The following is a 27,923-nucleotide window of genomic DNA, read 5'->3' on the forward strand; positions in this document are numbered from 1 at the left end:
CCCAGTGCCGGCCGGGGTCAGAATCCGGAGTCCAGCACAGGCATCGCTGGTGGTTCATCTCCAGCGCCTCCCACAACCGTAGCCATGCCACGGGGGAGCGCAGGGGCTACAGAGGTGCTGGAGGACTGGGTGAGCCTGCTTGGGGACCGGGCCCCTCACAGGACCAGCTGGGCTCCCATCTCCACCTGGTTAAACATGCTGTGCAGTCAGTCACATCCACGGCCATGCAGACACTTGCCCAGGACTCCCCCTGCCCCAGGCTTGCTCACAGTTGAGTTCAAGAACAGAATGAGATGACAGCCGCAGGGCAGGCGCAGTGGGCAGAGGGACAGGAACACAGACTCGAGTTAGACGTGGGGTCTGTACCATTTAGTAGTCACGTGACCATGGGTGGGTTACTGAACTACATTAAGGAGCAGTTTTTCCTGCAAGCACAGGACTGATCCTTGCTTCACAAGGCTGACACAATTAAAAAGCACACCTCAGTGTTTGAATTTCGTTTTCTTTTCTTTTCCTGGAGTAGCACATGCTGTTATTTCCAGGAGCCACAATAAATACAGGCCTGGATCTGGAAGCCTTCAGAGCCGGTAGACAGCCCGAAAGATCCAGATTCTGTGCTGTCTCCTCCTTCCTTAGTTGTGGTATCCCAGGAAATACCGACCTGTTTTCTCAGCTTCCGATGACCAAAAAAACCGACACACATTTAGGAGATGGGAAATCTAATTTGAACACAGGATGCAAATCTTATTTTCAGACCAGTTTTGAAAACAACACAAAACTCAGTCCTTGTGTTAGAGGATTATCTACTTAACACAATGTCAGGACACCATATATTTTGTGTGTGTCACAGCAGAGGTTCAATAACAATTGTTGATGTGCTGACCCTTACGTGAGGCTGGGAAGGCTGGGAAGGCAGCTCAGGCTCTTCCTGAATAGGGCACATCAAGAGTTGCCCCAGAGCAGGTGAAACTCACCTTGGTGTACTGGCTAGAACCTTCTAGGCAGATAGGGTGCTTGTTTCCTGATGACGTGGCCCACTATCAGAAAACACTGCGTGCTGTGAGATGTTTTATAGAGCAGGCAATGCTAATGAAAATGTGAATGCATTTTAATAATAGCTCTGGGATACTTTCTTCATCATATGTGTAATAAACTGTTAGAACTGTTGTCTAGAATGAACTAGACTTCACGAGGTTTGCATTGCTACCATCTGTGTGAAGCATCAGTCGCGACTTTCACATTCCTTGAGCATCCCTGGGTAACTCTCCTCTGTGCCTTTCTAATGGACTGAGATGTCCTGTCCCAAGTGGAACTACAAGACGACGGATCTCCTCAGGGCAGCACCTGGGGCTTCCGATTACATCGTCCTTCTGAGATCCTCTTCTTCTGGAAGCTGGTTTCACATGGTGGCTTAGATTTTTCCATCTTTGTATCTAGCACCATTTGAAATCAGTGTTTTAGGAGTAAGAATTGCAGCGCAGCAAAGGGCCACCCGCAGAGGAGACCTCGCTGGTGGGACAGACCCCCTCCTTCTGCCGCCTGAGCCTGTCCAAGAGAGGAAGAACTTGAAAAGGAAAGTGCACCGTAGTGTATGTCGGTTGTGGAAGGGCGACAGTGCGGGGAGGGTGTTGTGTTTCAAAGAAACTCCGTGTTTTGGAGGTGGTGCGAGCTTGCAGCACCTGCGGGCACCATCCGGCGCTCACCTGTCCATAGGGCCTTCGAACGTAGAGATCGGGTGATGCAGGCTCTGGTACGTGATTGTAACAGGGGAGGGGCGAGGCTGTGTACCTGGAGATTGGTTCCGTCCCCCTCAGCTTCGCACCTGCTCCTAGAGGCCCCGGAACATTCAGCGGCACTTGCAGTGCGGCTGGAATCAGACTACCCACCTGCACGGTCAAGGGCAGGACCCCCAGGAGCGCCACTGGACCATCTCTTACACAGGCTGACCGATTTCTCCTGGTGTTCAGAGTCTGTTTTTGTCTAGCACCATTTGAAATCGGTTATGATGTAGGGGGAAAAGCAGCAGCCTCAAAGCCTCACGCCAAGACTGGTGAGCAGCAGCCTGTGGCTTCCCGGAAGATGGATGGGCGGAGCGTGGGGGAAGAACGATCACACTTTTTTCACTAACTTCTTTAACCGCATTTCTGATACCTTATTGAAGAGGTAAGAGAGAATTTAATGCATTTTCAAAAACAAATCGCTGTAATGTATCTGGTGTCCTCAGTTGCAGTTTGCTAAAATGCGGTGATGCTGTATATTCTATAAATGGTTGGTGTTGAATTCCCTTTAAGAGTCTGTTTGTGCGTCCTGATCTGAATAAATATTTTACTCTCTTCAATCAATCATGTCTTTGTTTATCATCTAATCAATTTCTATTCAGTAGTGCCGTGAGAAGTGGGGTCCTATACATGTAACTAAGCTATGCAGACTCACCTGCTTCCTAAAGAATTGGAGGAGGAGGTTATGGCAGACGCACATCAGAAACAAAGCCCATTAGGTAAGAATGAAATCCTGTGGGCCAGGAAATAAAACGAGAGAGAAGATCACAGAAAAGAGAAACCTTCAAGCCTGGGCTGAGGGATGCTCCTTTACGAAGGGGAAACTGAAGCCGGTTCCAAATGGGCTGCGTGCAGCCTTGGCACCTCTGTGGTCAGTATTCCTTCCGGAAGCTTTAGCACAACTGAACATACTGCCACGTGGCTGGTAAAGGGGAGCAGCCTGATGATTTCAGTTGCTTTATAAAGGCTGCAGGAGAGCGAGCCTGGGTGGCCCAGGCGGTTAACTGTCCAGTTCTTGATTTCGGCTCAGGTCATGATCTCACGATTTGAGAGTTTGAGCCCCGCGTTGGACTGTGCACGGACAGTGCAGAGCCTGCTTGCAATTCTCTCTCTCTCTGCCCCTCCCCAAATAAACTTTAAAAAAAGATACAGGAGATCTTCTTTTGGTTCTTAGTTTCTATCAACCGTTGAAGACAGGGAGAACCAGTTCCATGAAGGTATTCAGCAATTAGCCAGATTTTACTTCACAGGGGATTAACCCTGGGGAATCTTCAGGTAGCAAGGCTGTGGCCCCTTGAGTGAGCATTCTACGCAAGACACATGGCCCCCTGTGAGCTACCAACGGTACTTCATGCCAGCGGCTCTCAGTAAGTGGTCGCAACGCTAGCACCTGGGAAGCTTTTCTACGTTCACATCCCCCAGATGGCTGCCCTGCCAGGGCGGGGGGTAGGGGGTAGGGGTGTGTGAGAAGCATCTGCTGGGAAAACTGCCGGTGGCGGGGGGGGGGGTGTGACGCACCCCCTCACTGCAGCTGCAGGGCTATTTCAGGCTGTTGATTGAAGAATCTGTGTTCTCATCCCCAGGATGTGATGGTGGGGATTGTTAAGACTCATGATGGCTTTATTCCCTCCCTGGGTGTGCTAGGTTCAGGAGGCCCTGTGGGTCTAACAGCTTGGGCCCAGTTGTAGCATATTCAGCCAACTTTTGCTTCCTCTAACATGTCCCCAGCTCCAGCCTCAGTATTGCCCATAAAACAAGTAGACACCAAGGATTCTGCCCTCAGGCTATGCTGATTCTGGCCCCCAGATGCTAGAAATGCAGGAAGATCAAGTTTAGCATCATAGCCCAAAAACAATGACTCACATCTTTCCCGCAAAGGTGGTCTTTTGCGCTCCCACCGAGTGCTTACACAGTGCCACACGGCTAGGTCATGAGAAGCAAAATGCATGTGCCACCTGACCGAGGTGCCTCTCACAGGATTATTTCGTTTCATGCATCCAGATGCTGACTTTACCTAAAACTGCCCTTTTACTTAAAATTGCCATTCCAAGTTGGGTTTTCATAACAAATTGGTAAGCAGAATGTTTCTTCTGGAGACCTCTCTTTTTTTAATGTTTATTTTTGAGAGAAAGAGAGTGAGTAGGGAAGGTGCAGAGCAGGGGGAGGGGACAGACAGTCCGAAGCGGGCTCCATGCTGACAGCACAGAGCCCAGTGCAGGGCTCGAACTACAAACCATGTGAGATCATGACTGGAGCGGAAGTCAAGTGAGCAGATGCTCGACCAAGTGAAGCACCCAGGCATCCCTCTCCTGGAGACATCTTGAATCTTTTTAAGGCCATGCTGTCAACCTAGATAGGAAATGCATGTGAAGCATGGGTCCTCATTACTTAAGTTTTATCCCACCTTTAGCCGTAGATGTGTAAGGATTGGATCTAAGCCTCACACAAGTTGTAAGCTGGCGAATAATTCCCATCTGTGGAAATGAGTGCAGATGAATTGATATGACACAAATCCAATCTAGGTAGAACAGAATGTAAGTCTTGAACCCTGTAATTCATGTAAGATGTTGGCCCTGGCCCACAATGAGAAACCGGTGTATTGTTTTAGGGGCTACCTAGCAGACTAGCGTGTCCATATTTGGGGCAAGGTTAAGAACTTACCTTGAGTACAAGTTATAATTTGGGTTTATACCAATTCAGTAGTGCTCCACACTAGCTTATAGGTAGAGTCACCCGAGTAGCCATTAAGTTGGTGATACTTCGGGCTCACCTGTATGGGTTCTGGTTATGCTGTTTTAGGATAGGGGCTCACATTTTTGTTCTAAGGATTTTCCAGGTGATTCTGATGGGAAGCAATGGGTGAGAGCCACTCCGCTATGGTCTTGCTTCTAAAAGTCTTTCCTACTCCAACTGCGGTAAGGAGTACCCCCTAGCGTGGGTGTATTCATGTTCTGTAACAAATCCAACAACGTGGTGTTGCTCTTAGTCCTCTTGGGCTGCTGTCAGAAAACACAACAGACTGGACAACTTATAAACAACAGATATTTCTACTGGGAAGTCCAACATCAAGACGCTGGCAGATTCCGTGTCGGGTGAGAGCCAGCTTTCTGGTTCAAAGACAGTGCCTTCTAGCTGTGCGCGTTCCCAGAGCAGAGGGGCTGAGGGAACTCTCTTGGGCCTCTTCTTATTAGGGCTCTAAACCCATTCATGACCTAATCCCTTCCCAAAGGCCTCACCTCCTAATACCATCACCTTGGGGGTTAAGATTTTAACTGGGAATTTTGGTGGGACACAAACATTCACAAAGTAATTGTCTTAAAACAACACACAGAGGTGCCTGGGTGGCTCAGTCAGTTGAGAGTATGACTCGACTTTGGCTCAAGTCATGACCCCAGGGTCCTGTGTCCCAAGACCATGCTCAGTATGGATGGAGCCTGCTTAAAATTCTTTCTGTCTGCGCCCCCCCCCGTCCCCCCCCCCGCTGTACCTCTACCCCATTCTTGTGCATTCTCTACAATAAAAACAAACAAAAAAACCCACATAATTTATTTCAGTTCTGGAAGTCGAAAGTGTGACATCATTACACTAGGCTGAAATGAAGGCATTGGTAGAGCCAGGCTCCCTCCAGGAAGTCCTAGGAAAATCCATTTACTTGCCTTTTATGGCTTCTAGAGCTGCATCCTTTGGCTTGCGGCCCCTGCCTCTATCTTCAGGGCCAGCAGCGGAGCATTCTGCTTTGGGGTCACGCTGCCTTGTGCTGCAGTTAGGTCCCCCCACCTTCCCTTCTAGGGAACCTTGTGGTTACATTCAGGGCCCCTCCCAAGATCCCATCTGCAAAAACCCTCTGCCAGAGAGGTGACATTCACAGGTGTCAGGCTTTAGGACCCTGAAATCTCTGGAGGTCATTACCCTACCACAAATAGTACTCAGAGTAATGCTGAACCCTGGCCCCAACTGGGACCTACTGAATCAGATTCTGCATTTCAAAAAGACTTAATCTAGGCACTAAATTGAGGAGTCCCATGGGGTCCTACACCAGGAATTTTCTAAGCATTGAATACACATTGAAGGGGTGTTTTCCAAGGAGCCTTTCCAGGTGGTGCTGGTTGACCAGATGACCAGTCATTTTCCCAAACACCATAACTAAGTGCTCTTCTAAACAACAGGGGTTTCCAGATTCTCACTGAAGCCACCAGCCCTAAGCACCAGGACGGCAGAGCTCTTGCTTGTTTCCCATAGATCCGCACGAGGCTTACCACCTGCCACATAAAATGGTTCAAGTTTTTAAAAACCACATGAGGGAGATAAATGATGTTAACAGAACTGGCTTATGCTAACATCAGTTTTACTACCCGGATGCAAGTTTTCTTGGGTAGCAAGTCAGGAATCAGAGTGGGGAGCTTTCTCCATGCGATCTATACTTGTGGCGATTTGTTTACTTACCTTCAGGTACATAAGTGAGAAGGAAGGAAAAATATTGACCACAGACCCCAGTATTTGATTTCTCCCATACTTAAGCAATAAGGGACAGAGTTTAGCCCTTTTAAAATGGTAATTTCACAGAAGGAAAGCAGAGAAGACCTAGTTAGTACTAGATACAAAATGAAATTAAAAACGGCTTCTGGGAACCACAGGATGGCTGGAACCTTGGAATAATGACAAAAGTTGCAAGAACTTGGGGACGGCAAATGCCCGGGAAGTCCACAGGAGGGCAGCAGTGCCACGCAGTGGAAAGACTGACCGCTTCAGTTTAGTGCAGCCTTTTCCGAAATGATGATGAAAGCAGTATCACTTAGGACCAAAAAAAAAATTAAAACATAAAAATAAATTGTGCACAGGCATTCGACTTTTGCATCATTTCTGGAAATCAGTAGACTATGTTATATCCTGTTTTTGAGTGGAAATATGCAAATGTTTAAAATATGCAAGGAAGTTCATTCTTGGTTGCCAGTTAGCTGGCAGGCATTACTACATTTTAGAATACTGGAGCTGCCTATTTTCCTTAAACCAGGAATATTCTTTAACAGAATATTTTGCCCTACCCGTCTTCAGGATTCCTACAGAAGACTTTTTGTTAAACTCTCTCTTTATATTTTATGCTAATTTAAAAAAATCAGAGTGTAGTTTCAAATTAAGGCCCAATAAAATTTAATTTTTTTTATAGAGAACCTAATTTACCTTAAACGTTGATATTGTAAAGATTGCTTTCGTTTTTTCTTAAACCAGAGCCTTGTTTGGTTAGCCGAGCAACAAGACCTTGATATAAACCTTAGACATTTTCCGATTTATTAAATATGCTGAATGAATTAAACCCCAATCTTCTTTTGTAAATATAAGCTTTTGTCATTATAAATTTATAAATCACTTTATAAATCACTAATGCAGACGTTCTCAACCTTAGCTCCATATTAGAATCACTTGGGAAGCTGGATTAATCCCTTTGCCCAGGCAGGCCACATCCCAGATCAGTTACAAAAGAAACCCAAGAGGGGTGGGACCCAGGTGTCAGTAAAGATGTCCCAGGGAGTCCAGGTGCAACATGGTTCAGAACACTGAGGCCTTATCTCAGACAGTTAGCAATCTGATTCAACTCAAATCTGCAAAAAGACCAAGAAAACTTTTTGCATAAACAAAAGCAAACCCTGTTATTACACAAATCAAACTTTATACTTGCATTGTTGTTGGGGCTTGGGTTTTAAATATTTCATCATACCCACGAACTAAAGGGATGGGGAATGTATGTCTCCCACCAGACACAGGTATACAGATACAGATGTTCAGTAACATCCCAAAGGCTGTGAGAACTAGGCAAGTCAGGAGAAGCTTCACAAAATGGGCAGTAGGAGCTGAGCCTTGGGGAAGAGAGGTCCATGACCCAGACCGGACTAGAAGTGCTACAGGCGACAGTGAGCCAGGCACACAGCAGAGCACGTGGGGCAGATGGTCTGCTTGGCAGGCAATAGGTTATTTGAAGAAATAGAGCAGAAGTCTTCGTAAGAAAAGTTGGGATTTTAAGCAGAAAGCTTCAGGGTACACGCGAATAACCTTGCCCTTGGATGCTGTGCGCCTGTGACTGAACATCTCTGAGCAGGAGAGGCCCAGGATGAGCTGGGAGGGGAGCCTGGACACACTTAAGGCTCTGAGATGTGAGGGGCTGGAGTGGAACGCTTATAGAAGTTGGGCCCCAAGTACAAGCATGCTCTGCTTTGAGCTAAAACACACTGGAAATGAACGCATCATCACAAATGAAAATTCTCCCATCGTACACTTTATTTTTTACATCTGAGGATCCAATTTTCAAAATGTGAACAATAAAGACTTCCACACACGAGACTTCTCATTTCACTGCAAATACAGTCTTGCGGTTCTAGCAAACTTTTACATATGCTGCTTTCCACATCCTTACAGAAAATCTTCATTTTAAGGTTTCCCATATATATATATATATATATATACATATATATATATATATATATAAAATTGCCATTATTTGAAAAACAAAAATTTGTATTTACATATATGGAGCAATTTCACATAAATATAAAAAATAAAATAAATTTGAAGCAGAAACTACTATAAAAGTCTGTTTTGGAAAGACGGCATAACAATAGCATAACAATCTTTGGCTGAAAAAGTCAATTCAGTTTGTTAAAAATCAACAGTTCAGCGATCTCTTGCTTCTGAGCAAGTACTACATCCCTGAAATGTATGAGAAAATGGGTACAGTAAAACTTCAACTCCGTACTTAATTCAGAATTCCTGTTTCTTTCTGCTCAAGCCTATCTTCCCCAGGTACCTCACCAGATCCCTCAGGGGGGAACACCTGCAGTGCATCATAAACTTGCTTCATCCGTAAAACAATACTTATAAAACAGGATTCCCAATCATATCCTTCTCAAGGCAACGTTTCTTTGGTCTAATTTGTGCGACTAAATACAAAAGTGCAAAGCAAAATTTTTAAAACCGTAATCTGGGGGTGCCTGGGTGGCTTAGTCGGTTGAGCGTCCGACTTTCGCTTGGGTCATGATCTCGCGTTCGTGGGTTCGAGCCCCGCGTCGGGCTCTGTGCTGACTGCCAGCTCAGAGCCTGGAGCCTGTTTCAGAGTCTGTGATTCTCTCTCTCTCTGACCCTCCCCTGCTCACGCTGTCTCTCTCTCTCTCCTAGAAATAAATAAATAAAAACATTAAAAAAAAAAAAAAACCGTAATCTGAATTTGAGCAGCCATCCCTCCTCTCTGCCCCGTGGCTTACTGAAAGAGACCCTGCCTGGTGTGAAGACTCAGGTCAAGGTCAGTTCCACCTGAGCCCCAGAGGCTACCGCAGCTGTTTGCTTTGTTCGGCCAACAGCAGACACGGTTTCCTTTCCTGGAGTAACGTGGCTTGATCTTTACTCGGCTTTTAGCAGAGAAGGTGAGATGCACATAACATCTAAGATTTTGACACAACCTGAGGTTATCGGATCAAGATGTTCTTGCCAAACTCAATACTTTTACATGACGTTGTTTAAACTAGACATCTTCTTATTCAAGTGCAGGGGAGAATCCCCCCATTGCTGGAATTTAGAGTGGAATCTAATTTTCTTAAGGAACAGAATCTTCTTAACGAAAACTATAGGCCACAGGTTCACTCTGTACCCCCAGCCGACATTCCTGTTATGAGTGTAAGAGCTCTCTCTAAAGTTATACAGGAGTTTCCAACGGATTCTGAATTCCTAACTGATTTCTCAGACTGTTTGCTGACGTTTGGAAAAGTGAAGAACAAAGGCCATAAACTTTATAGCTTCCTTAAGTCACTAAGAAATTACAAGTAGTTAAAAAATACATAGAATTTGACTTTGTTTACTTTGAGTGTTTTCCAATAATATTCTTAGTGAAGGAAGTCAAATTTGTTCAAAATCCCAATTTTCAATGTTACTGTTTTTAATGTTAGGGGCCAAAGCAGCACACACATATCTGAAAGACTTTTTACACTAAACAATATGTAAAACACGTTTTAGAGTTGTTGAGGAAATGAACCTTAAGACTTCTCGTTAATCTTTTTACAAAAAAGATTTCAAAGTCACTTTCTTTACAAATGAAGTGTAATTTATTTTTCATTACAGTTCTCTAAATCTGGAAGTCTTTGCTTTTAATGTTGTTATTTATTTCTGAAAGAGACAGAGAGACAGTGTGAGTAGGGGAGGGTCAGAGAGAGAGGGAGACACAGAATCTGAAGACAGGCTCTAGGCTCTGAGCTGGCTGCCAGCACAGAGCCTGAACCCACCAACCGTGAGGTCATGGCCCGAGCTGAAGTCGGACGCTTAACCGGACCCACCCAGGCATCCCTGGAAATGTTATTTTTAAAAAAGAACTTCCCCACCTAAATAGTACTGGGAATACTGGACTGAGTTGCCCTATAAATGCAAGTGTTATTTAAGAAAAACAGGACAGATGTTCATACGCAAATGCACACGTGGTTCAAGGAAGCATCAAAAGATGGTGACTGCATTCAAAGCACATTAAAATTCTACCATTATGGCTTAATTAACAGTTGCATTCATGAAAGTGGGGGGGGAATCTAGAGAATAAGTTATATAGATCCGTTTTTTTCCCCTTCCGATTTTATTAACGGACACGTAACATTGTGTATAAGGTGTACAGCCTGATTTGATAATTATACACTATGAAGTGATTGCAATAAATTTAGTTCACATCGATTTTAAAAATGTCTTCCTGCTCAGCAACTTTCCAAAATACAATACAGTACCGACAGCAGACTGTATGATAACTACATCAAGTACTTGTTAGTCTTAGAACTGGAAGTTTGTCCCTTTTGACCACCTTCAGCCAAATCCATCCCTGCCCCTCCAGCCACCACCAATCTGATTTGTATCCAGGGTTTTGGGGTTTTGTTTTTTTTTTTAGAGTCTACAAATAAGTGAGATGATACAGTATTTGTCTCTCTTCGTTAGACTGACTTCCCTTAGCAAAATGCCTGTAGGCCCATACAGTTTGTCTTCGACAGCCAAGATTTCCTTCCTTTTTGGAGCTGCATAGTATGCCACCTATTTGTCTACAGTGTTTTTGTTAACGATGCATCCATCCAGGAGTGAGGGTGGCATCCGTGTCGTGGCTGTTGTAAATAATGCTGCAGGCAGAGAACAGAGAGCTGCCGGGTTTTTTGTTTGTTTGTGTCCTTTGGATGTATACCCATAAGTGGAACTCCTAAATCATTTGTTAGTTTGGTTTTTAGTTTTTTGAGGAAAGTGTATGTTTTCCATAGAGGCTGTATGACTTTACTGCACATCTTAACATTCTAATAGAATCACAAGATACACTGTGTGGAAACCATTTACTGTGTCTGCTCTGCTGGTGAAGCTGATTTATCCTGGTAAGTGCTGTATGTGGCGCTAACGTCGGTTTTCCTAGAAGGCGAGGTAAAAAGACAGTATCAGAGATCAACAGGAAATCAATTCCAAAGACTATGTAGAAAATGCACTTAAAACCAAACACTAGGAAATAAATGATTTTTTAAAGACAATTTCAAATGTGCAAGTGCTGCCTCTCTAGAAGCCCTTCTATCCCTGTATTACATTTTTGATTTTCTTCAAAACAACAGAACAGTGTCATATAAAGTCTTTGTAAATATTTTCTCATTTAAATTAAAATGAGGGCTGATGGGAAAGACTGAGAAACACTTATTTTCCTAATACCGAGATTTTTTTTTTAAATGTTTTATTTATTTCTAGGAAAGAGAGAGAGACAAGCGTGAGCAGGGGAGGGTCAGAGAGAGAGGGAGTGACAGACTCTGAAACAGGCTCCAGGCTCTGAGCTGGCAGTCAGCACAGAGCCCAAAGCGGGGCTCGAACCCACGAACTGCGAGATCATGACCTAAGCGAAAGTCGGACGCTTAACCGACTAAGCCACCCAGGCGCCCCCCTAATACCAAGATTTTAACTCTGGCTCCAAGAGGAAATTTTTAAAGAGAGAACAGTGCCATCAGAGTTTGAGGTCAAGAATGCCCCACGTAGCCCTCACCATCAAGGAAACCATGTGTTTTGGCAAGAGATTCTCCTAAATAACTTGAATATACATCACAACTGTATAGTAACAGTAGAAATCTTTCTAAACTCTATTATTTTAGTCCAGTGCCGTCCAAAGAAATATACTGCAAGTCACACAGGTAATTTTACATTTTCTAGAAGCCACATTAAAAAAAGTAAAAGAAGCAGGCAAGTTTAATTTTAATGTATTCTACTTAACCAAACATCCATGTTATTTTACATTTAATTTGTACTGAGTCTTCAGAGTCCGGGGTATATTTTATAAGCACAACTCAGGCAGGACCAACCACGTTCAAGTCCGCAGTAGCCACACGAGACTACGGACTCTTGAACTGGACAATGCAGTTCTGTCCCGGCCTCAGGACACAGACTAGGACAGACAGACGAACACTAACCAGGCACCGTCAGCTGCTCTCCAGTACGTGCGCCCCGGCAAACACCTCGGGGATGTGCTAGATGCTGCACAACGGAACAGCTAACCATGGCTGTGGCTACCCTCCGGTTTCTCTTTGTGGGGGAGGCCGTCCTCTGAGCCTCCACCCTCACAGAACTACACTCCTGATAGAGCCATCCCCTGAGGTCGACTGTGAGCCACTTTATACTGTGAGTCAGGCCTGTCACTGACTTCTCCAAGACTGCTCTATTTTTCCAGGTTTTTTTGAGTCAAAACTCCTTTTGTTTGTGTGGTCGTGGTATCCTCTTTTTCAGGTACATAGAATTTTAAATAGAATCCAACATAGAAGAAAGATCAAAAGGATTAACATACCTCTTAAGACGCATTTATTATTTGGCATAACAATGAAGCTATTTAAAGATGAGGAGAATCCAAAACCGGATTACTCATTACAGAAATTTCATGTTATCTTCAGCATCCCTTAAATTACCTTCAGATGGTTACAGAGACCGTAAAGCTCATGACAGACTGAAATCTACCTTCCTGGTTGGCTTTAGCCTCCAAGGAATTCTGGGACCAAGAAGACACACTGGGTCAGGCAGGCCTCCACTGCCAGTTCTAGCTGAATGTTTTGCCTTCCCCTTAGCTCCTGGGACCCAACACACCACTTTGCTTTTACCAAGAAATTGCTCTTCCTCTTGGCCTTTTTAGAGTCTGCTCCCAAAGTGCTGACTGTAAGGGAGAGGGGCACCCACATTGTGAGTGGTGGTTACGTATCTGCTCCCTTGCTGGTTGTGCGGACACATTCAGGCACAAATAGAGGAATATTTCCAATGCATTTCATTCGAAGACACAAGGTGGATGTAGTCAAAGGGCTCTAAGGCAATGCAATTCATAATTTTTCAAACTCTAAGGAATTTTTTGTTGGTTTCTCTTTCATACGCTAAAAATATTCTGGTAAAGGAAAACAAATGCCTTCAAGAGTAATATTTACAAGTTGAAATTGCGGGATGCCTGGGTGGCTCAGTCGGTTAAGCATCTGATTTTGGCTCAGATAATGATCTCATTGCTTGTGAGTTGAAGCCCGACATCAGGCTCTGTGCTGACAGCTCAGAGCCTGGACCCTGCTTCAGATTCTGTGTCTCCCTCTCTCTCTCTGCTCCTCCCCCGCTGACGTTCTACCTCTTTCTCAAAAATAAAAAACATTAAAAAAAACAAAATCAAATGCACTTGCAAACTTAAGTAAAATGTATTTTAGTTTCTGAAAAAGGGTATTTTTCCTCCCTGCACTTAAAATGATCAGATTCTGTATTATTTCCCGCTGGGCTAAAAAATTACTGCACATTTGGATTCACAGTTACTATGAGGTCAAGGAAGCTACATAGTCTAATAGAAGGACAATGGAGACATTATTCATTTGAAGCCTACATCAAAGTAAAAGTCTGACAGTATGTGGGTTTTTTGGGTTTTTTGCTTTTAAAACTTCAGGGATGGTATAAAAACCAATAATTTAGCAAAGGGAACAAGAATCTATGTATCTCTCTTGATGTTTACTGGCAACATAGCTTAGTTTGGGGTATTGACATTTAAATAGTCACTGGGTATTTTGTATTCTAGAAAGGATTATCTCTGAAAAGAAACATACAGAAGCAGGTACCTTTTAATGATAAAAGCAAACCTTTCTCTCACCTCTTCTTCTCAGAGAGAATTTAATTTTACTTCTCTGTGGCTCTCACCAGTTTGGTATGTGCTGAACAGAGGAAGGGAAAAGGGCTGAATAAAACCATCACAACAAACCAAAAGGAATCAGAACAAGTAGGATAAAATGAATGACAGAGAAAAGAGAAGTAGAGCCGACAATTAGATGAATAAATTACGACTTTCCTGATTCTCCTCTAGGAACTTGGAACAGGAATTGTGTGTGGGGAGCTACTTTAACGTTGACGTCTTATAGATCGCCCGGCAGATGGATGGATTCTGAATTGCTGTGCAATCTATTTACCTCTAAAACCAATTAGCTGGATACGAATAACGTAAACTCTCTCACACAGAAACTGTTTAAGGACAAATGGTCCTTGTCCCTCGCATCTTAGATGTAGAGGGAATACATAGAGTGCATATTAAATGCTGTCTTAGAAATCAATTTGAGGACAAGGCAGATGCATCTTGACTTTTGCGTCAAGTACAGTTTCTTCCTGCGGCACATCTGTTTTCACCCCGGGGAAAGACCTCTGTAAAGCTTCTCCCATAACATCTCATTTTCCTGGGATGGATCTGATGTTTGCTCTCAACTAACCACAACATCCTTTGTTATTTATTGTTTTAAAAATGTTTTGAAGCGTTTGCAGCTCAAGCATGTGAGAGCCAAGTAGAACAATGTCCAAGTTAATTTGGTCTTTCGGGTTTTTGCCCCTATACCCCCCACCACCTGATCTGGCCACTCTATGCAGTAAATCCCAAAACGTTTTGTAACATCCACTTAAGCACAGACAGCTTAAGAATTACAAAGTTAGAAAAATGTAAAAAATACTACAAAGTTAGTGGACCAGTCATTATTAATATAATGTTAAAAACAGGCTTAAGTTATACCAAATAATAAATATCCTTAACAGAAAAAAAGGAGCAACTATTTAGTCACAGGTAATAAAATACATAGATTATGTACATAATTCTAACAGACTTAAGCAAACTCTCACTTACCCAGCGACGATGTAACCGGAGGAAAGGAAATCATGCACGTATGAAACACGTACATGAAAACATTAATGCAACGAATGGCATCTATTTTCTAGGACCACGCGGTCACGACAAGCAAAACAGAACTCAAGCGATAGCAAGACACAGGGCAAGGGCGGCGGATTCCAAGACTAGAGAGGATGGGAGCAAATTAGTGAAGAAAGGAAACGGGAAGGAAAAAGGGGCGTTTCAGACGCCCTGGGAGCCCGTCCTATTCCCAGCTGAGACTAAGGAACCGGAGCAGAACACTCGAACCTGTGGCCACTTTCCATCAAATAACTTAGAGATCAAAAAAATAAATAAATAAAATAAAATAAATAAATAACTTAGAGATCTGTCTATTGATCTGAAAAATGACTACTTATGCTCTTTCTGAACTTTGGGACAGAGGCTGCAGAAGGGTAACTGTGTTCCGAAGTCATCACAAATACGACTTTACATCTGAATCCATCTGTACCAAGTTTTAGCAGCAATTTAGGACTATCCGTGCTTCCCGAGTTCTCACCCCCCTAGAAGTAGAGAAGGAACTGCATATGCTTTATAGTCTTGTAAGGAAGTTTCTATGGAGATGACACTCAGTTTCAGGGGGAAAGATGATGGACATTAAGCATGGAAAGAACATAATAGAAATCTTTACTTTTTTTTTTTTTTTAAAGAAAAGCAATGTAAAGCCAAACTGTAGCCCATGGTACTTTTTAAAAACATACACATAGATGTGGTGCCTTTTGAAATTCAATTATCTTAAACAGGAGAAACTTTTCCCTTTATGTTTGATGGCGTTTCTTCCAATGTCAAGACTATGGGTGCATCAATAAGAACCTATGCTTGGTAACTCAGTGTCGCCTGGGGCCCACAGCAACATCTCTGGGGGCTCCTTAGACGTTATCACTCACATCACTAATGCTATGGAATCTGTCATCGGGTACAATGCGCAGACAATTGTTTAACTTGAAAAGACCCATTGACTGGTAGCTAGGAGCATATCATTAACACTCGGTAAGGAATCGGTACGCATTTTGATGCAGTATTGTTTTAAAATAGTAAAGTAAGTAAAATAAGGAGCAGAGAGCTGTTTTAGGGTTTTTTGTTTGTTGTTTTTGAATGTTTATTTTGAGAAGGAGGGAGTGAGCGGGGAAAGGGCAGAGAGAGGGAGGGAGGGAGAGAATCCCAAGCAGGCTCCTTGCTTAGCATGGAGTCTACAGGGCTTGTGAGATCATGGCCTGAGCTGAAATCAAGAGTGGGACGCATAGGGACTGAGACACCGAGGCGCCCCCAGAGAGCTATTTTGATTTGTTTTTTTGAGAAGCTATTTCTATACAAACATTTTGGATTTGCAAAAATATTCCACAACAGTACTTCCTACTCAGAGTGCTCCGTATGTATAATTTTAAAAATATGCTGCTGATTGAAAAATCAAATATGCATATCATGTGTTCTACAAATATTAGACTGAAGATTCAAGTGGAAGTACTGTGGTACTTTATTTTTAAAGTTGAGCTCTTTATGAGTGAAGAATGTTCTTTTATTACATATTCCAAACCAGATGATTACTATAAAGGGAAACTATATCATAAAACTATGAATACCAAAAGTCTTAAAATTATTAGTTTGATTTCAACTATTTTCAAAGCAATAGAGAAAAAAACAAATCACTAAATTTAAATTTCAAAGCACCTGATTTGGTCTGTGCTCCAGGATTTATTCCAAGTCTTTCATAAATTGGAAATTATTTCATTAAGATTTGTTTGATGTTTAAAAACCCTATTCTGCTCAGAAGATATATACTTACACTTTTTTTTTCCATTTTAAGATCCCCTGCTTTTCATTTTTATAGATTAACTGACAGATAAATAAGGAGGTGCTTTGTAAATCTTACCCCTGTCAGCAACCCCAACAGTGTTACTGCAACCTAGTAAATTAAGAGAACATAAGAGGGCAATCAAACTCTGCTGCTTTTCACTCCCCAGTTTAACAAGTATAAGTAACAGCTCGAAATGAAAAGACATCGGACTGGGTATTCGAATGGGACCCCTGCACAGCTTCTTACAATTACCTAAGCTCCACGGACAAATGGAAACTTTGATCATAAAAACTCCACTGAATACAACTGTCCGAGTCTCCAGTGACCTGGTCTAAATTTCGTCTTGGCCCCTGGTCCAGTTTAGGGAACGGGGGAAAGCTGGGTGGGGAAGGCCCCACGGTGGCCCACGATTTGCTATAGACCTTAAACCTCAAGTCCCACAGAAATTTTTCCTGCAGTCGTAACAGACGAAGCAAGTCTGCGCAGATCGCTCTGGCTGCCAGGACAGGAAAAGCAGCCTAAGATATTGTTAGTAAACAGATGCGACCGGCATGGCACATGATGCAGGCTCAACTCAGGCAAAGGCGGCATGAGGTACAAACGCAAATGCTGCGCGGAAGTATGTCAGGAGTGAGAAGGCCCGTAAGTTAGAAGAAATGTCCTTTTATTTACCCTTTCTTCTTGTGTCGATAAAACATGAACAAGATGAAGATAATTACTACAACACCAGCAACTACAAGAAAGCAGAAACAAATGACATATTACTCTGAGAACTAATTGCCAAGATTCTAAGATTCAAAACGTAGCAGCAGAAATAAGTCAGTGTTGGTTACATTTCAGTGGTCAGAAAATGCCATTGTATTTAAGCACATATATATTCAAATTCCATCTGGGCTCTTCACTATCTGAAGTTCATACTGTGGAGTCACTTGGATGGTTCACAGTACGTCAGGGAAGAATCCTTGCTTAGTTTAGAGAAGTGCCCAGAGCATATTTGGTACCCAAAGTCATGGCTAATCATCCTGAAGATATATACTTAGGATTTGTTACTAAGTGGACATGTGGAATATAAAAGAATCTACATTGAGCAACAAAACATAGTGTATTATATATAAGGTCAGACCATTCTAGACTGGCGTACTTCATTTCAAGCTATAAAAACTATAGATCTTGAAAAGTCAAATTAAATATAATTTAAGTACATAAATTAAAAATAATGCACTTCCTCACAGTATTATTTTTATTCAAGTAACATCAAAGTTTGGGCTACTTACGAACACCAAGGACAATCACAACAATGATTCCTGTGCCTGAGAAAAAAATGAAAAGAGTTTGAAGATTACTGAGCATACAGGGGTCCCAGAGAGCAGCTGCACTGAATCTTGCTCAGATCTTCTATGCACCACAGCGAGAAAAGAGTTCCTCAGACTAGTTCTGGCACGACTGCTAGTGAGTCTGGGTCATTCTGATCACAGAGCCCTTGGACTCTGATCCCACATTCAGGGGCCACCTTGTAAATCTCTTCATAGGAACCTCACTTTTCATTGTTTTGTGCTCTCCTTGCCATATCAGGTTATTTAGTAAAGCTTCCCAGGACAGCTAGAATTCAGTAGATTAGAGGGAAATTGCTTTAAAATGTATTACCCCCATTATAGTTGGTTTACTTCAGTGTTCATTCTATCATTTATGATTTTGTTAGGGATTTGTATTTTTTCCACCAAAGTGGGGTCTGTGGACTGAGTCATAAATAAATTTCTACTCATCTGTCACAAAGATGTTGGTTTCAGAATCTTCAAAATAATATTTTATCTTATCATCAACCCCTCCTGATCCTCTCTCCCCTAAAAACAAGACATAATCCTAATTGCCAAGGAGATTCTATATATGTAAATGCAACACCAGGGCACAGAGATGAAAATAATGTGTAGAAACTTAAACATGCATTTTTGACTAGCCAGAGAGCAATAAACCATACTACAAAATCTTAATTCTTAGAAATGGTATTAGGAGTACCTCGGCTTTAAACTGCCAATATTTATATTAAAGTTCTAGACAGTCAGAGCATAAAATGTCATGTCTAAGTCTGTTCTTTACATTTCATAAAACATTACGGAGTATTAACAATTTTACGATGGCACCTTTCTCACTGGCTTAATGACAGTCTGACTACAGTGTTCAGAGGGAAAATATAAGAAGCCTAAAGAGTTATAAAAAGGTTAATCTTACTTACTAAACTAGTTTAACATAAAAGTAATAGATATTTCTCATCTACTTTTCAAGAAATCTTTATTTCCATTTAACTGTCAGAACTATAGCTTTTTCTTCATTTTCTTTAACATACATTATGTGAACGATGCAAGCCTGTGTAAAGTTGGCCACACCAGCCTATTACAGAAAAAAACTTACCCAACCTGTAGTATTTTAAGGCTTATGTAGATCAGGTACAAGCGGAAAGAAACTTTATCTACAAATTGCCACCAAAAATGAACACTACCCCATGGACGGCAAGTTATGTTTTATGTATTTTAACCTATATATAATCGTAGTATTTAAGAAAGTGACCTCACCAGACTAGGAATCCTATTAAAAACTATACTGTCTGCAGGTATCGACACATACTGCTTACATCTGTCATGGCATCTGCACTATCAAAATAACTCCAAATGCCAATTATTACCAATTTGTGACATGCTCTTTCTTCTCTATCTGTGCGTAACTGAAATATGATATTTACATGTAGAACTCTAGGATTTCAGAATACAAGGCTATCAATAAGCAAAACAGTACCTAAAGCATTTGTGTCTTCAGACGGTGGTTTACTGGTAGGAGGAGCTCCTAGGGGGGGAAAATGAAAATAAGTTAAAAATTTAAAAAAAAAGAAAATAATAATACTTACAGACCTCCAAAATCAGAGGTTTTGATTTTTTGCCTTTGTATGAAAACCCTTGTAATTTCATTTTCCTTAAATAAACTATATTAAATGTCTCCCATTAAAAGTAGTATCATAATATATCATAAATTTATGTGTTATCAGTATTCTTCCAATCCAGTAGCATTTCCTGTGATAATATTCTATGATATAGCAAGCAACTGTATCATAATTAGCCTATGGGGTCAATGTGGTTCTACTTAAAAGTAAAAATTTGGGGGGCTTAATAAACTATTTACATGTTGATCTGTAGTAGAAGGAAATGCCAATGTGATAAAGCCCATTTATGAAAATGCCGTCACTAGCATACTCGATGGTCAAAAACTGAAAGTTTTCCCCATCAGATCAGGAACAAGACAAGATGCTTGTGTTTTCCATTTCATTTAACATAATCTTAAAAGTTCTAGTCAGAGCAATTAGGCAAGAAAAAGAAATAGAAAACACTCAAATTTGGAAGGAAGAACTAAAATGATCTCTATTCCAGATGATGTGACCTTTACATAGAAAACTCTTAAGGTTCTCTCTCTCTCTCTCTCTCTCTCTCTCTCTCACACACACACACACACACACACACACCCCTATTAGAAAAAATGAATTCAGCAAAGCTGCAGGGCACAAAGTTAACACACAAAAATCACAAATCACTTGTATTTCTATATACTAACAATGAACAATCCAAAAAGGAAATTAAGAAAACCCCATTTATAATAGCATCAAAAAAGAACAAAATGCTCAGCAATAAAACAAGAAGACAAAAACTCATACACTGAAAACTACAAAATGTTGTTGAAACAAACCGGAGATAAAAATAAATGGAAAGACATCCCATGTTCATAAATTAGAAGACTTCCTATTATTAAAATGTTCATACCACACAAAGCAGGCTACAGATTAAATGCAACCCCAATCACCATGTTGAATATACATTTTGCAGAAACAGGAAAGACCAACCTATAATTCATATGGCATCTCAAAGGACTAAGAATAGCCGAGATAGTATTTTTTTTTCTTAACGTTTGTTTATTTCTGAGAGAGACAGCACAAGCAGGGAAGGGACAGAGAGAGAGAAGGGGAGAGAGGATTCGAAGCGGGCTCCATGCTGACAGCAGAGAGCCTGATGTGGGGCTCAAACTCATGAACCGTGAGATCATGACCTGAGCCGAAGTTGGATGCTTAACTGACTACACCCAGGCGCCCAAGATAATCTTGGGGAAAAAAAAAAAGAGCAAAGTTGAGAGGACTCACACTTCCTGATTTTCAAATTTACTACAAAGTTACAGTAATCAAGCAGGGTGGTACTGGCATAAAGACAGAGACTAATGGAGCAGAATAGAGAACCCAGGAATAAACCCTCATGTCCGTGGTCAAATGATAGTCCACAAAGGTGCTAGGAATATTTAACGGAGAAAGGGCAAAATTTTCAACAAATGGTTCTTAGAAAACTGGATATCCAGAAACAAAAGAATGAAGTTGGACCCTCACTTCACACTACACACAAAAATTAATTCAAAATGCATACAAAACTAAAATAGGACTACAAGTATAAAATGTTTCAAAGAAAACATATAGAACAATCTTTTGTGATGCTGGATCTGGCAAAGATTGCTTGGATGGGATACCAAAAGCAGAGACAACAAAAGAAAACAACAGATGCATTGGGCTTCATGAAAATGTAAGACTTTTGTCCATCAATGGACACTGTCAATAGAGTGAAAAGGGAATCCACAGAATGAGCGAAAACATCTGCAAATCATACACCTGCTAAGACATTAATACACATAATATATAATGAACTCTTAAAACTCAGTAACAAAAAACAAGCCAATGAAAAAATGGGCAAAGACTTTGAAAAGACATTCCTCCAAAGAGCTACAAAAGACCATGAAGCATGTGAAAAGATGGACTAATCATTAGGGAAATGCAATACAAGCCACAGGGAGATACCACTTCACATGTATTAGGATGGCTATTATCCAAAGCTACGAAAGAACAGTGCTGCCAAAGAGGTGGAGAAATTGGAACATTTGTGCATCACTGATGGGACTGTAACATGGTGCTACAGATTAAGTGTATCCATTGTGGAAGTTACATGGCTCCTCCTCAAAACAGTAAACACAGAATTACCACATAACCCAGCAATTCTACTTCCGGGTACACAGTCCACCAAAACTGAAAAAGAGGGCCTCAGACAGTTACTCAGAGAAACATCATCCAGAATAGCCATAAGGTAGAAACAACCCAAGCATCTATCAACAGATGAATGGATAAACAAAATATGGTATATAATACAATGGAGTATTATTTAGCTGGAAAAAGAAATAAGTTCTGATCCATGCTACCCCCAAACCAAGAGCAACTGTATACACTGTATGTTTGCCAACTTGACAATAAATTATATTTTAAAAAAAACATTGTGCTAAGTGAAATAATCCAGAATACACTAGCTAACTGAAATAAGCTAGAAATGATTCTAGTTCTATGAGGTATTTGCAATAGTCAAATTCATAAAGATGGAAAGTAGAATGGTGGTTACCAGGGCTGGAGGGGGTTGGGGAAGGACAGAAAGTTCTTGTTTAATGGGTATAAGGATTCAGTTTCAGATGATGATGAAAATATGCTGGAGATACAGATAGTAGTGACGGTTGCAAATGATGTGGATACACTTAATGCCACTGAAATAGACATTTACAATGGTTAAAATGGTAATAAAAGCTTATCTAGAAAAATTAGCATACAGAAGGGTCTAAACATTTCTGAAAATGAAGTGTTCTGCCAGATATTAAAACATAGCATAGTCCCATGGTAAAAAAAAATGATTTGTGTATAGAGTTCAAGGCCACAGAAGGATGACTAAGATACCCATGAATTTAACATATAATAAAAACTGGCGCTTGAAAAGAGTTGGAGAGAAAACAAGTTATTCAACAAATGTTGCTACTTTGCCACTGGGTAGAAGTGGGTGTTGCAGGAGGAGCCCTACGTCACACCACATAGCACAGTAAATTTCAGATGCACCAATGATCTAAATGCAGAGAAAGTAATCAGAATGCACTGTAGAAATGTTCATAGATTTCAGTGTGTGGAAGGCCTAAATCTTTTATAAAGAAGACAACACACACACAGACTTTAGGGAAAAGATCAATATATCCAACTACTTGTTAATATAAAACTTCTACATATATAAAAGACCCCTGACAGGAGAATAGTTATATAAACCGTGGTGTTTCTTAAAGTCACCATTAAAAGGATGGGGATATAATAATCTAAATACAACCCCAATCCGTGAAGTGGAAAAAGTGCAAGTTTCAGAAAAACATGAACAGTGTGATGCCATTTTTATGTAAGAATAAAGAAAAAACCCCCACCAAAGTATGTATAACTATACATAAAAGGATGCTTATTTATATACAGAGATGGATAAAAAGAAACCCTGAACTATTACGTGGTTATTTCAAGTAATGGACTAGAGAAAGAGAATGAGAACTAATCTTTTATTCTATATACTCTTGTAATGTTTGAAAATTTAAAAGCTTATATTTATATACTACTTCTATATTACAGTTATAGGCAGTGAGGCGTCTGGGTGGCTCAGTTGGTGCAGCATCCGACTCTTGATTTCAGCTCATATCATGATCCCAGAGTTGTGGGTTCGAGCCCCCTGTCAGCCTCGGCACTAGGCACGGAGCCTGCTTAAGATTCTCGCTCTCTGTCTCTGGGCGCCTGGGTGACTCAGTCGGTTAAGCATCTGCCTTCGGCTCAGATCACGATCTCATGGCTCATGAGTTCAGCTCAGATCATGATCTCATGGCTCGTGAGTTCAGCTCAGATCATGATCTCATGGCTTGTGAGTTCGAGCCCCATGTCTGGCTCTGCGCTGATGGCTCAGAGCCTGAAATCTGCTTCAGATTCTGTGTCTGTCTCTCTGCCCCTCTCCCGCTCTCACACTGTCTCTCTCTCTCAAATATAAAGAAATATTTAAAAGATTATTGAAAAAAAAAAATGATTTTCTCTCTCTCTCTCCCTCCCCCCTGCCCCTCTCGCCTGCTTGAGTGCGCGCGCTCTCTCTCTCTCTCTCTAAAATAAAAATAAAAAAATTCATTAAAGAATTACGAAAAGCAATCTATAGGTAAGAGTATAAAAATCTTAAAAGAAAACTGACTAGTAAAATTAAAGCAAAGAAAGAACCCCAGAAAAAAATGTTCACTTCCTATTAATGGGGCTTTCATTTATAATGAGTTAGGACAAATTGAGAAAAATATTGTAGAAACCTAATAGAAAAATGAGCAAAGGAAATGCAAATTAATGACATCATTTTTAATGCATTGCCTTATAAGCTCTTAACAATGTAAGGAGGATAAAGAGTGCTGGACCTGGATGACTTGAACCCGGATGGCTTGACCCCGGAGTCGTAGTTGTACGAGGAAGCTCAGATTCTGAAAAAATTAATGTTTCAATTCACCAAATTTATTAATACAAAATTATGGAATTAATTTTGATTTTGACCTTAAAAAGATTATTTCCCAAAGTGAAAAATACATACTTTCTGAACTGTGTAATTCTACTTCCCGGAATTTAAACTAAGTATCTATTTGCACGAGTACATGAGAAGGTATGAATAACAATGTTCACTATAGCTTTATATTTTATTTTATTTTTTTTTTTTTAATGTTTTATTTATTTCTAGGAGAGGGAGAGAGAGAGAGAGAGAGACAGCGTGAGCAGGGGAGGGTCAGAGAGAGAGGGAGTCACAGACTGAAACAGGCTCCAGGCTCTGAGCTGGCAGTCAGCACAGAGCCCGACGCGGGGCCCGAACCCATGAACCGCGAGATCATGACCTAAGCGAAAGTCGGACGCTTAACCGACTAAGCCACCCAGGCGCCCCGATATAGCTTTATATTTTAAAATGGGAATCCCAGAAGTTAACTGGCAATAATAAATCATAAAAATAATGTGCTCAGAGATAGAAACTCTGAACTCTGGGAGATATTTCCTTCCAGCCATGGCAAAAGAATCTTTCAGTTCTTAAGCAGAGTAGCTCATTAGCAGAACGTGCAAGATTCATTTCAGTGAATAAAGACTATTCCTGCCTTTCAGCAGCTAAGTAATTTAGTTTCTATCACCAAATAAAAATGCCAGTAAAGAGAAAAAAAATTAGTGTATGAGGTGAGGAGGTTAGTGGAGGTGAGGGATGTTAATACAGGTCTTATTCTAGAGATAGCAGAAATTTCCCAATTTAAACTATGCTACAAAAAACAAAAACAAGCAAAACAAAACAAAACCCAAAACTAAATTGGTTGCAGTCCAGCAACTGAAACATAGTTCTGGACCAGGAAGACACCCTCAAGGAGCCAACAGATCGCTTCTGAAAGGAATAAAAAACATCAAAATCAAAAGCACAGAAAATATGTTAAAAGGCAGAAGCCAAGGACCTTCCTCTTCACTAATATTAATTTGAGTGATGTCATATAAGTCGCCTTTAGGAGTTTCCCACAGGCACTGTGCTGTTTTAAATGAATCCCATTAAGGGGTGCCTGGGTGGCTCAATCAGTTGAGTGTCAGACTTCGGCTCAGGTCATGATCTCGCAGTTTGTGAGTTCGAGCCCCGAGACTGGGCTGTGCTGACAGCTCAGAGACTGGAGCCTGCTTTGGTTCTGTATCTCCCGCTCTCTGTGCCTCTCCCTACCCCCTCAAAAATAAACATTAAAAAAAGTTTTTAATGAATTCCATTAAACATTTACCATCACTCATTAAGGAAGGCATTAAATCATTTTACAGGAGTGCCTGGGTGTCTCAGTCAGTCAAGTGTCTGATTTGATTTATGCTCAGGTCATGATCTCAGAGTCATGAGATCAAGCCCCCCATTGGGCTCTGTGCTGACAAAGTAAAGCCTGCTTTGGATTCTCTCTCTCCCTCCCCCTCTGCCCCTCCCTTGTTCAAGCATTTTACAAATATGTAAATACATGTAAAGTTTATATAACTTGCCCAAGTTTACATACCTGTTTATATCTGCATACTGTGGAAAATCATTTTAGAATCACTAACAACTTAAAATGGCTAGCAATATGTTCTTCCTCCTTTCATTACTAAACATGACAAATGTGTGCAAAACATTAGAGATTTAGAAGGTTTTGAAAAATAAAAGCAGGAAGGTACTAAACCTGAGATACTCGGAATTGGAGGGTTTGTACTTGTAGGAGGGTTTGTACTTGTAGGAGTCGACACTGGAAAACAAAATAATGTAGATGTATCAAATGCTTGGGGTTATTGCTGGTATTTGCACCCAGAATTTAAAAGAGTTTTGGAAAACATAAGCAGAAAGTTACTAAATCTGAATGATTCAAAGTTGGAGGACTAGCACGGAGAGGAATCAGTACTGGAAAAAAAAATAATGTAGACTGGATTAGCTTCCCCCCACCCCTGATTTACTCCTTTCTTTTCACTTATATGAATTATACCATTAATTTTTTTAAATTTTAATTCAAGTTAGCTAACATACAGTGAGTGCAGTCTTGGCTTCAAGAATAGAACACAGTAATTCATCTCTTACATATGGTACCCAGTGCTCATCCTAACAAGTGCCCTCCTTAATGATGCGCATCCATTTACCTCATCTCCCACCCACCTCCACTTCATTTTTACACACACACAAAGCCATACCAGAGAAATTTATATACCTGTGTGACACACGTAACATGCAAAGACCCTATGAAAACACATAAAATCACAACAGCAGAATTCTTCTGTGAATTCCGTAATCCGTCTGTCATGGAAAGGAATAGAATAAGGCAGAGTCGAATACTAAAATTGCTACATTTCACCTATTTGTGGCACCACTGTTATTGAATGTCAAAGAAACAAACTTTAAAAAAAAAAAGAGAGAGAAAAGGGAAAAGATACCCATTGTACCTTTATAACACATTGGGGCTGCGGGCTCCCAAGTACTGTCACTGCCACAGGTAACTATGTTGGTTCCATTATAGGTGTAACCCGGTAAGCATGAAAACACAACTGTTGCTTTATAGTAGTATTTGCTTCCAAAGCCTGATACCAGCTTTCCATTGAGGGGTTCGGGATACGGACACTTGACCACTGAAAAGTAAAGAAACTCCAGAATTAATGGAAAGCTGTTTAAAAAAAAAAAAAAAAAAAAAAAAAAAAAAAAAAAAAAAAAAGTGCACAGTAGTCATTTCTAGCAGGAAGAAAAAAAAAATGAATGAAAGGCAAGGTGTTAACAAAAAGAAACAAGCAAACAAAAAACACCCAAAAAAACTTTACATGTATGCACATTTTCATTCCAGGGAAAAGCATTTAGAGAAATCTAGGACTTTTTTCCACTTAGAAAACACTTGGATTTATTGGCTTTCCTACATTTTTTCCCCATTACTGACAAGTTTTGAGAAAGCTCTGACGACTGCATACAAATCCAGGGCAGGTTCAAGAGCAACTTCTGATTCTCGTTAGCTCTAGGGATTTTAATTAATTAATTAATTAATTAGAGAGAGAGAGAGAGAGAGAACACGAGCAGGAAAGGGAAGAAGAGAATCTTAAGCAGGCTCCGTGCTGAGCAACTTGGGGCTTAATCTCACAATCCTGGGATCATGACCTGAGCTGAAATCAAGAGTCTGATGCTTAACCAAATGAGCCTCCCAGGCACCCCAGCTCTACGTATTTTTTTAAGGTCATGCTGACACTGATTTCAGTACCCTGCTTTTCTAGAAAGATAGGAAAGACTTTTCTGAGAAGGTCATACTTGCGTTCAAATTTAAAAGTTGAAAAGCAAGTAGCCATGCAAAGATATGCAAAAAGAAAGTTCTCAGTTAGCAATAACATATATAAATGGGATGTTCAAGAAACAGAAAAGCCAATGGAGTTAGGGCAGTGTTTTCCAAACGTCTTGGCCTGCGAGCCAGAGATCAAAAGACACATTTTACGTTGTAAACCAGTATATAAGCACACAAGCCTGAAATACAAGTCAGCCTCACACCAGCGTGCTCTGCTATCTCCCATTCTGCTCCATCTCTTAAGAAGTAAAGTACTTCTCATGACCTGATAGATGGATTTCAGAATCTATTAATTGATCTATTAATTAATCTTTTCACCGTTGTGCTAAATTACTGTTAACTGCACTAATGATTTTCCTTATGTTTGCTAGACATGATCTACATATGGTAAAGCTGGTCCTTTCAAGTGTAAAGCCCTGTGAAGTTTGACAAAGGCAAATAATCATGTAATTACCACAATAAA

General features: G+C 40.9%; 1 protein-coding gene across 1 annotated transcript in view; it reads right to left on the reverse strand.

The window, feature by feature from the left end:
* Positions 1-10,354: 10,354 nt before the first annotated feature.
* Positions 10,355-27,923, reverse strand: part of LOC120230484 (membrane cofactor protein-like) — a 34,842-nt gene continuing 17,273 nt past the window's right edge. Inside the window, exons 6-12 of the mRNA XM_039230067.1 lie at positions 26,586-26,768; positions 25,838-25,900; positions 24,050-24,112; positions 19,538-19,585; positions 18,025-18,060; positions 17,423-17,483; positions 10,355-11,180 (exon numbers count right to left, since the gene is read on the reverse strand). Coding sequence (XP_039085998.1) covers positions 11,108-11,180; positions 17,423-17,483; positions 18,025-18,060; positions 19,538-19,585; positions 24,050-24,112; positions 25,838-25,900; positions 26,586-26,768 — 527 coding nt within the window. The 3' untranslated portion in view covers positions 10,355-11,107. The remainder of the gene's footprint in view (positions 11,181-17,422; positions 17,484-18,024; positions 18,061-19,537; positions 19,586-24,049; positions 24,113-25,837; positions 25,901-26,585; positions 26,769-27,923) is intronic.

The sequence above is a fragment of the Hyaena hyaena genome, unplaced genomic scaffold, assembly GCF_003009895.1.
Source record: "Hyaena hyaena isolate Hyena2069 unplaced genomic scaffold, ASM300989v1 scaffold_43, whole genome shotgun sequence".
NCBI lineage: Eukaryota > Metazoa > Chordata > Mammalia > Carnivora > Hyaenidae > Hyaena > Hyaena hyaena.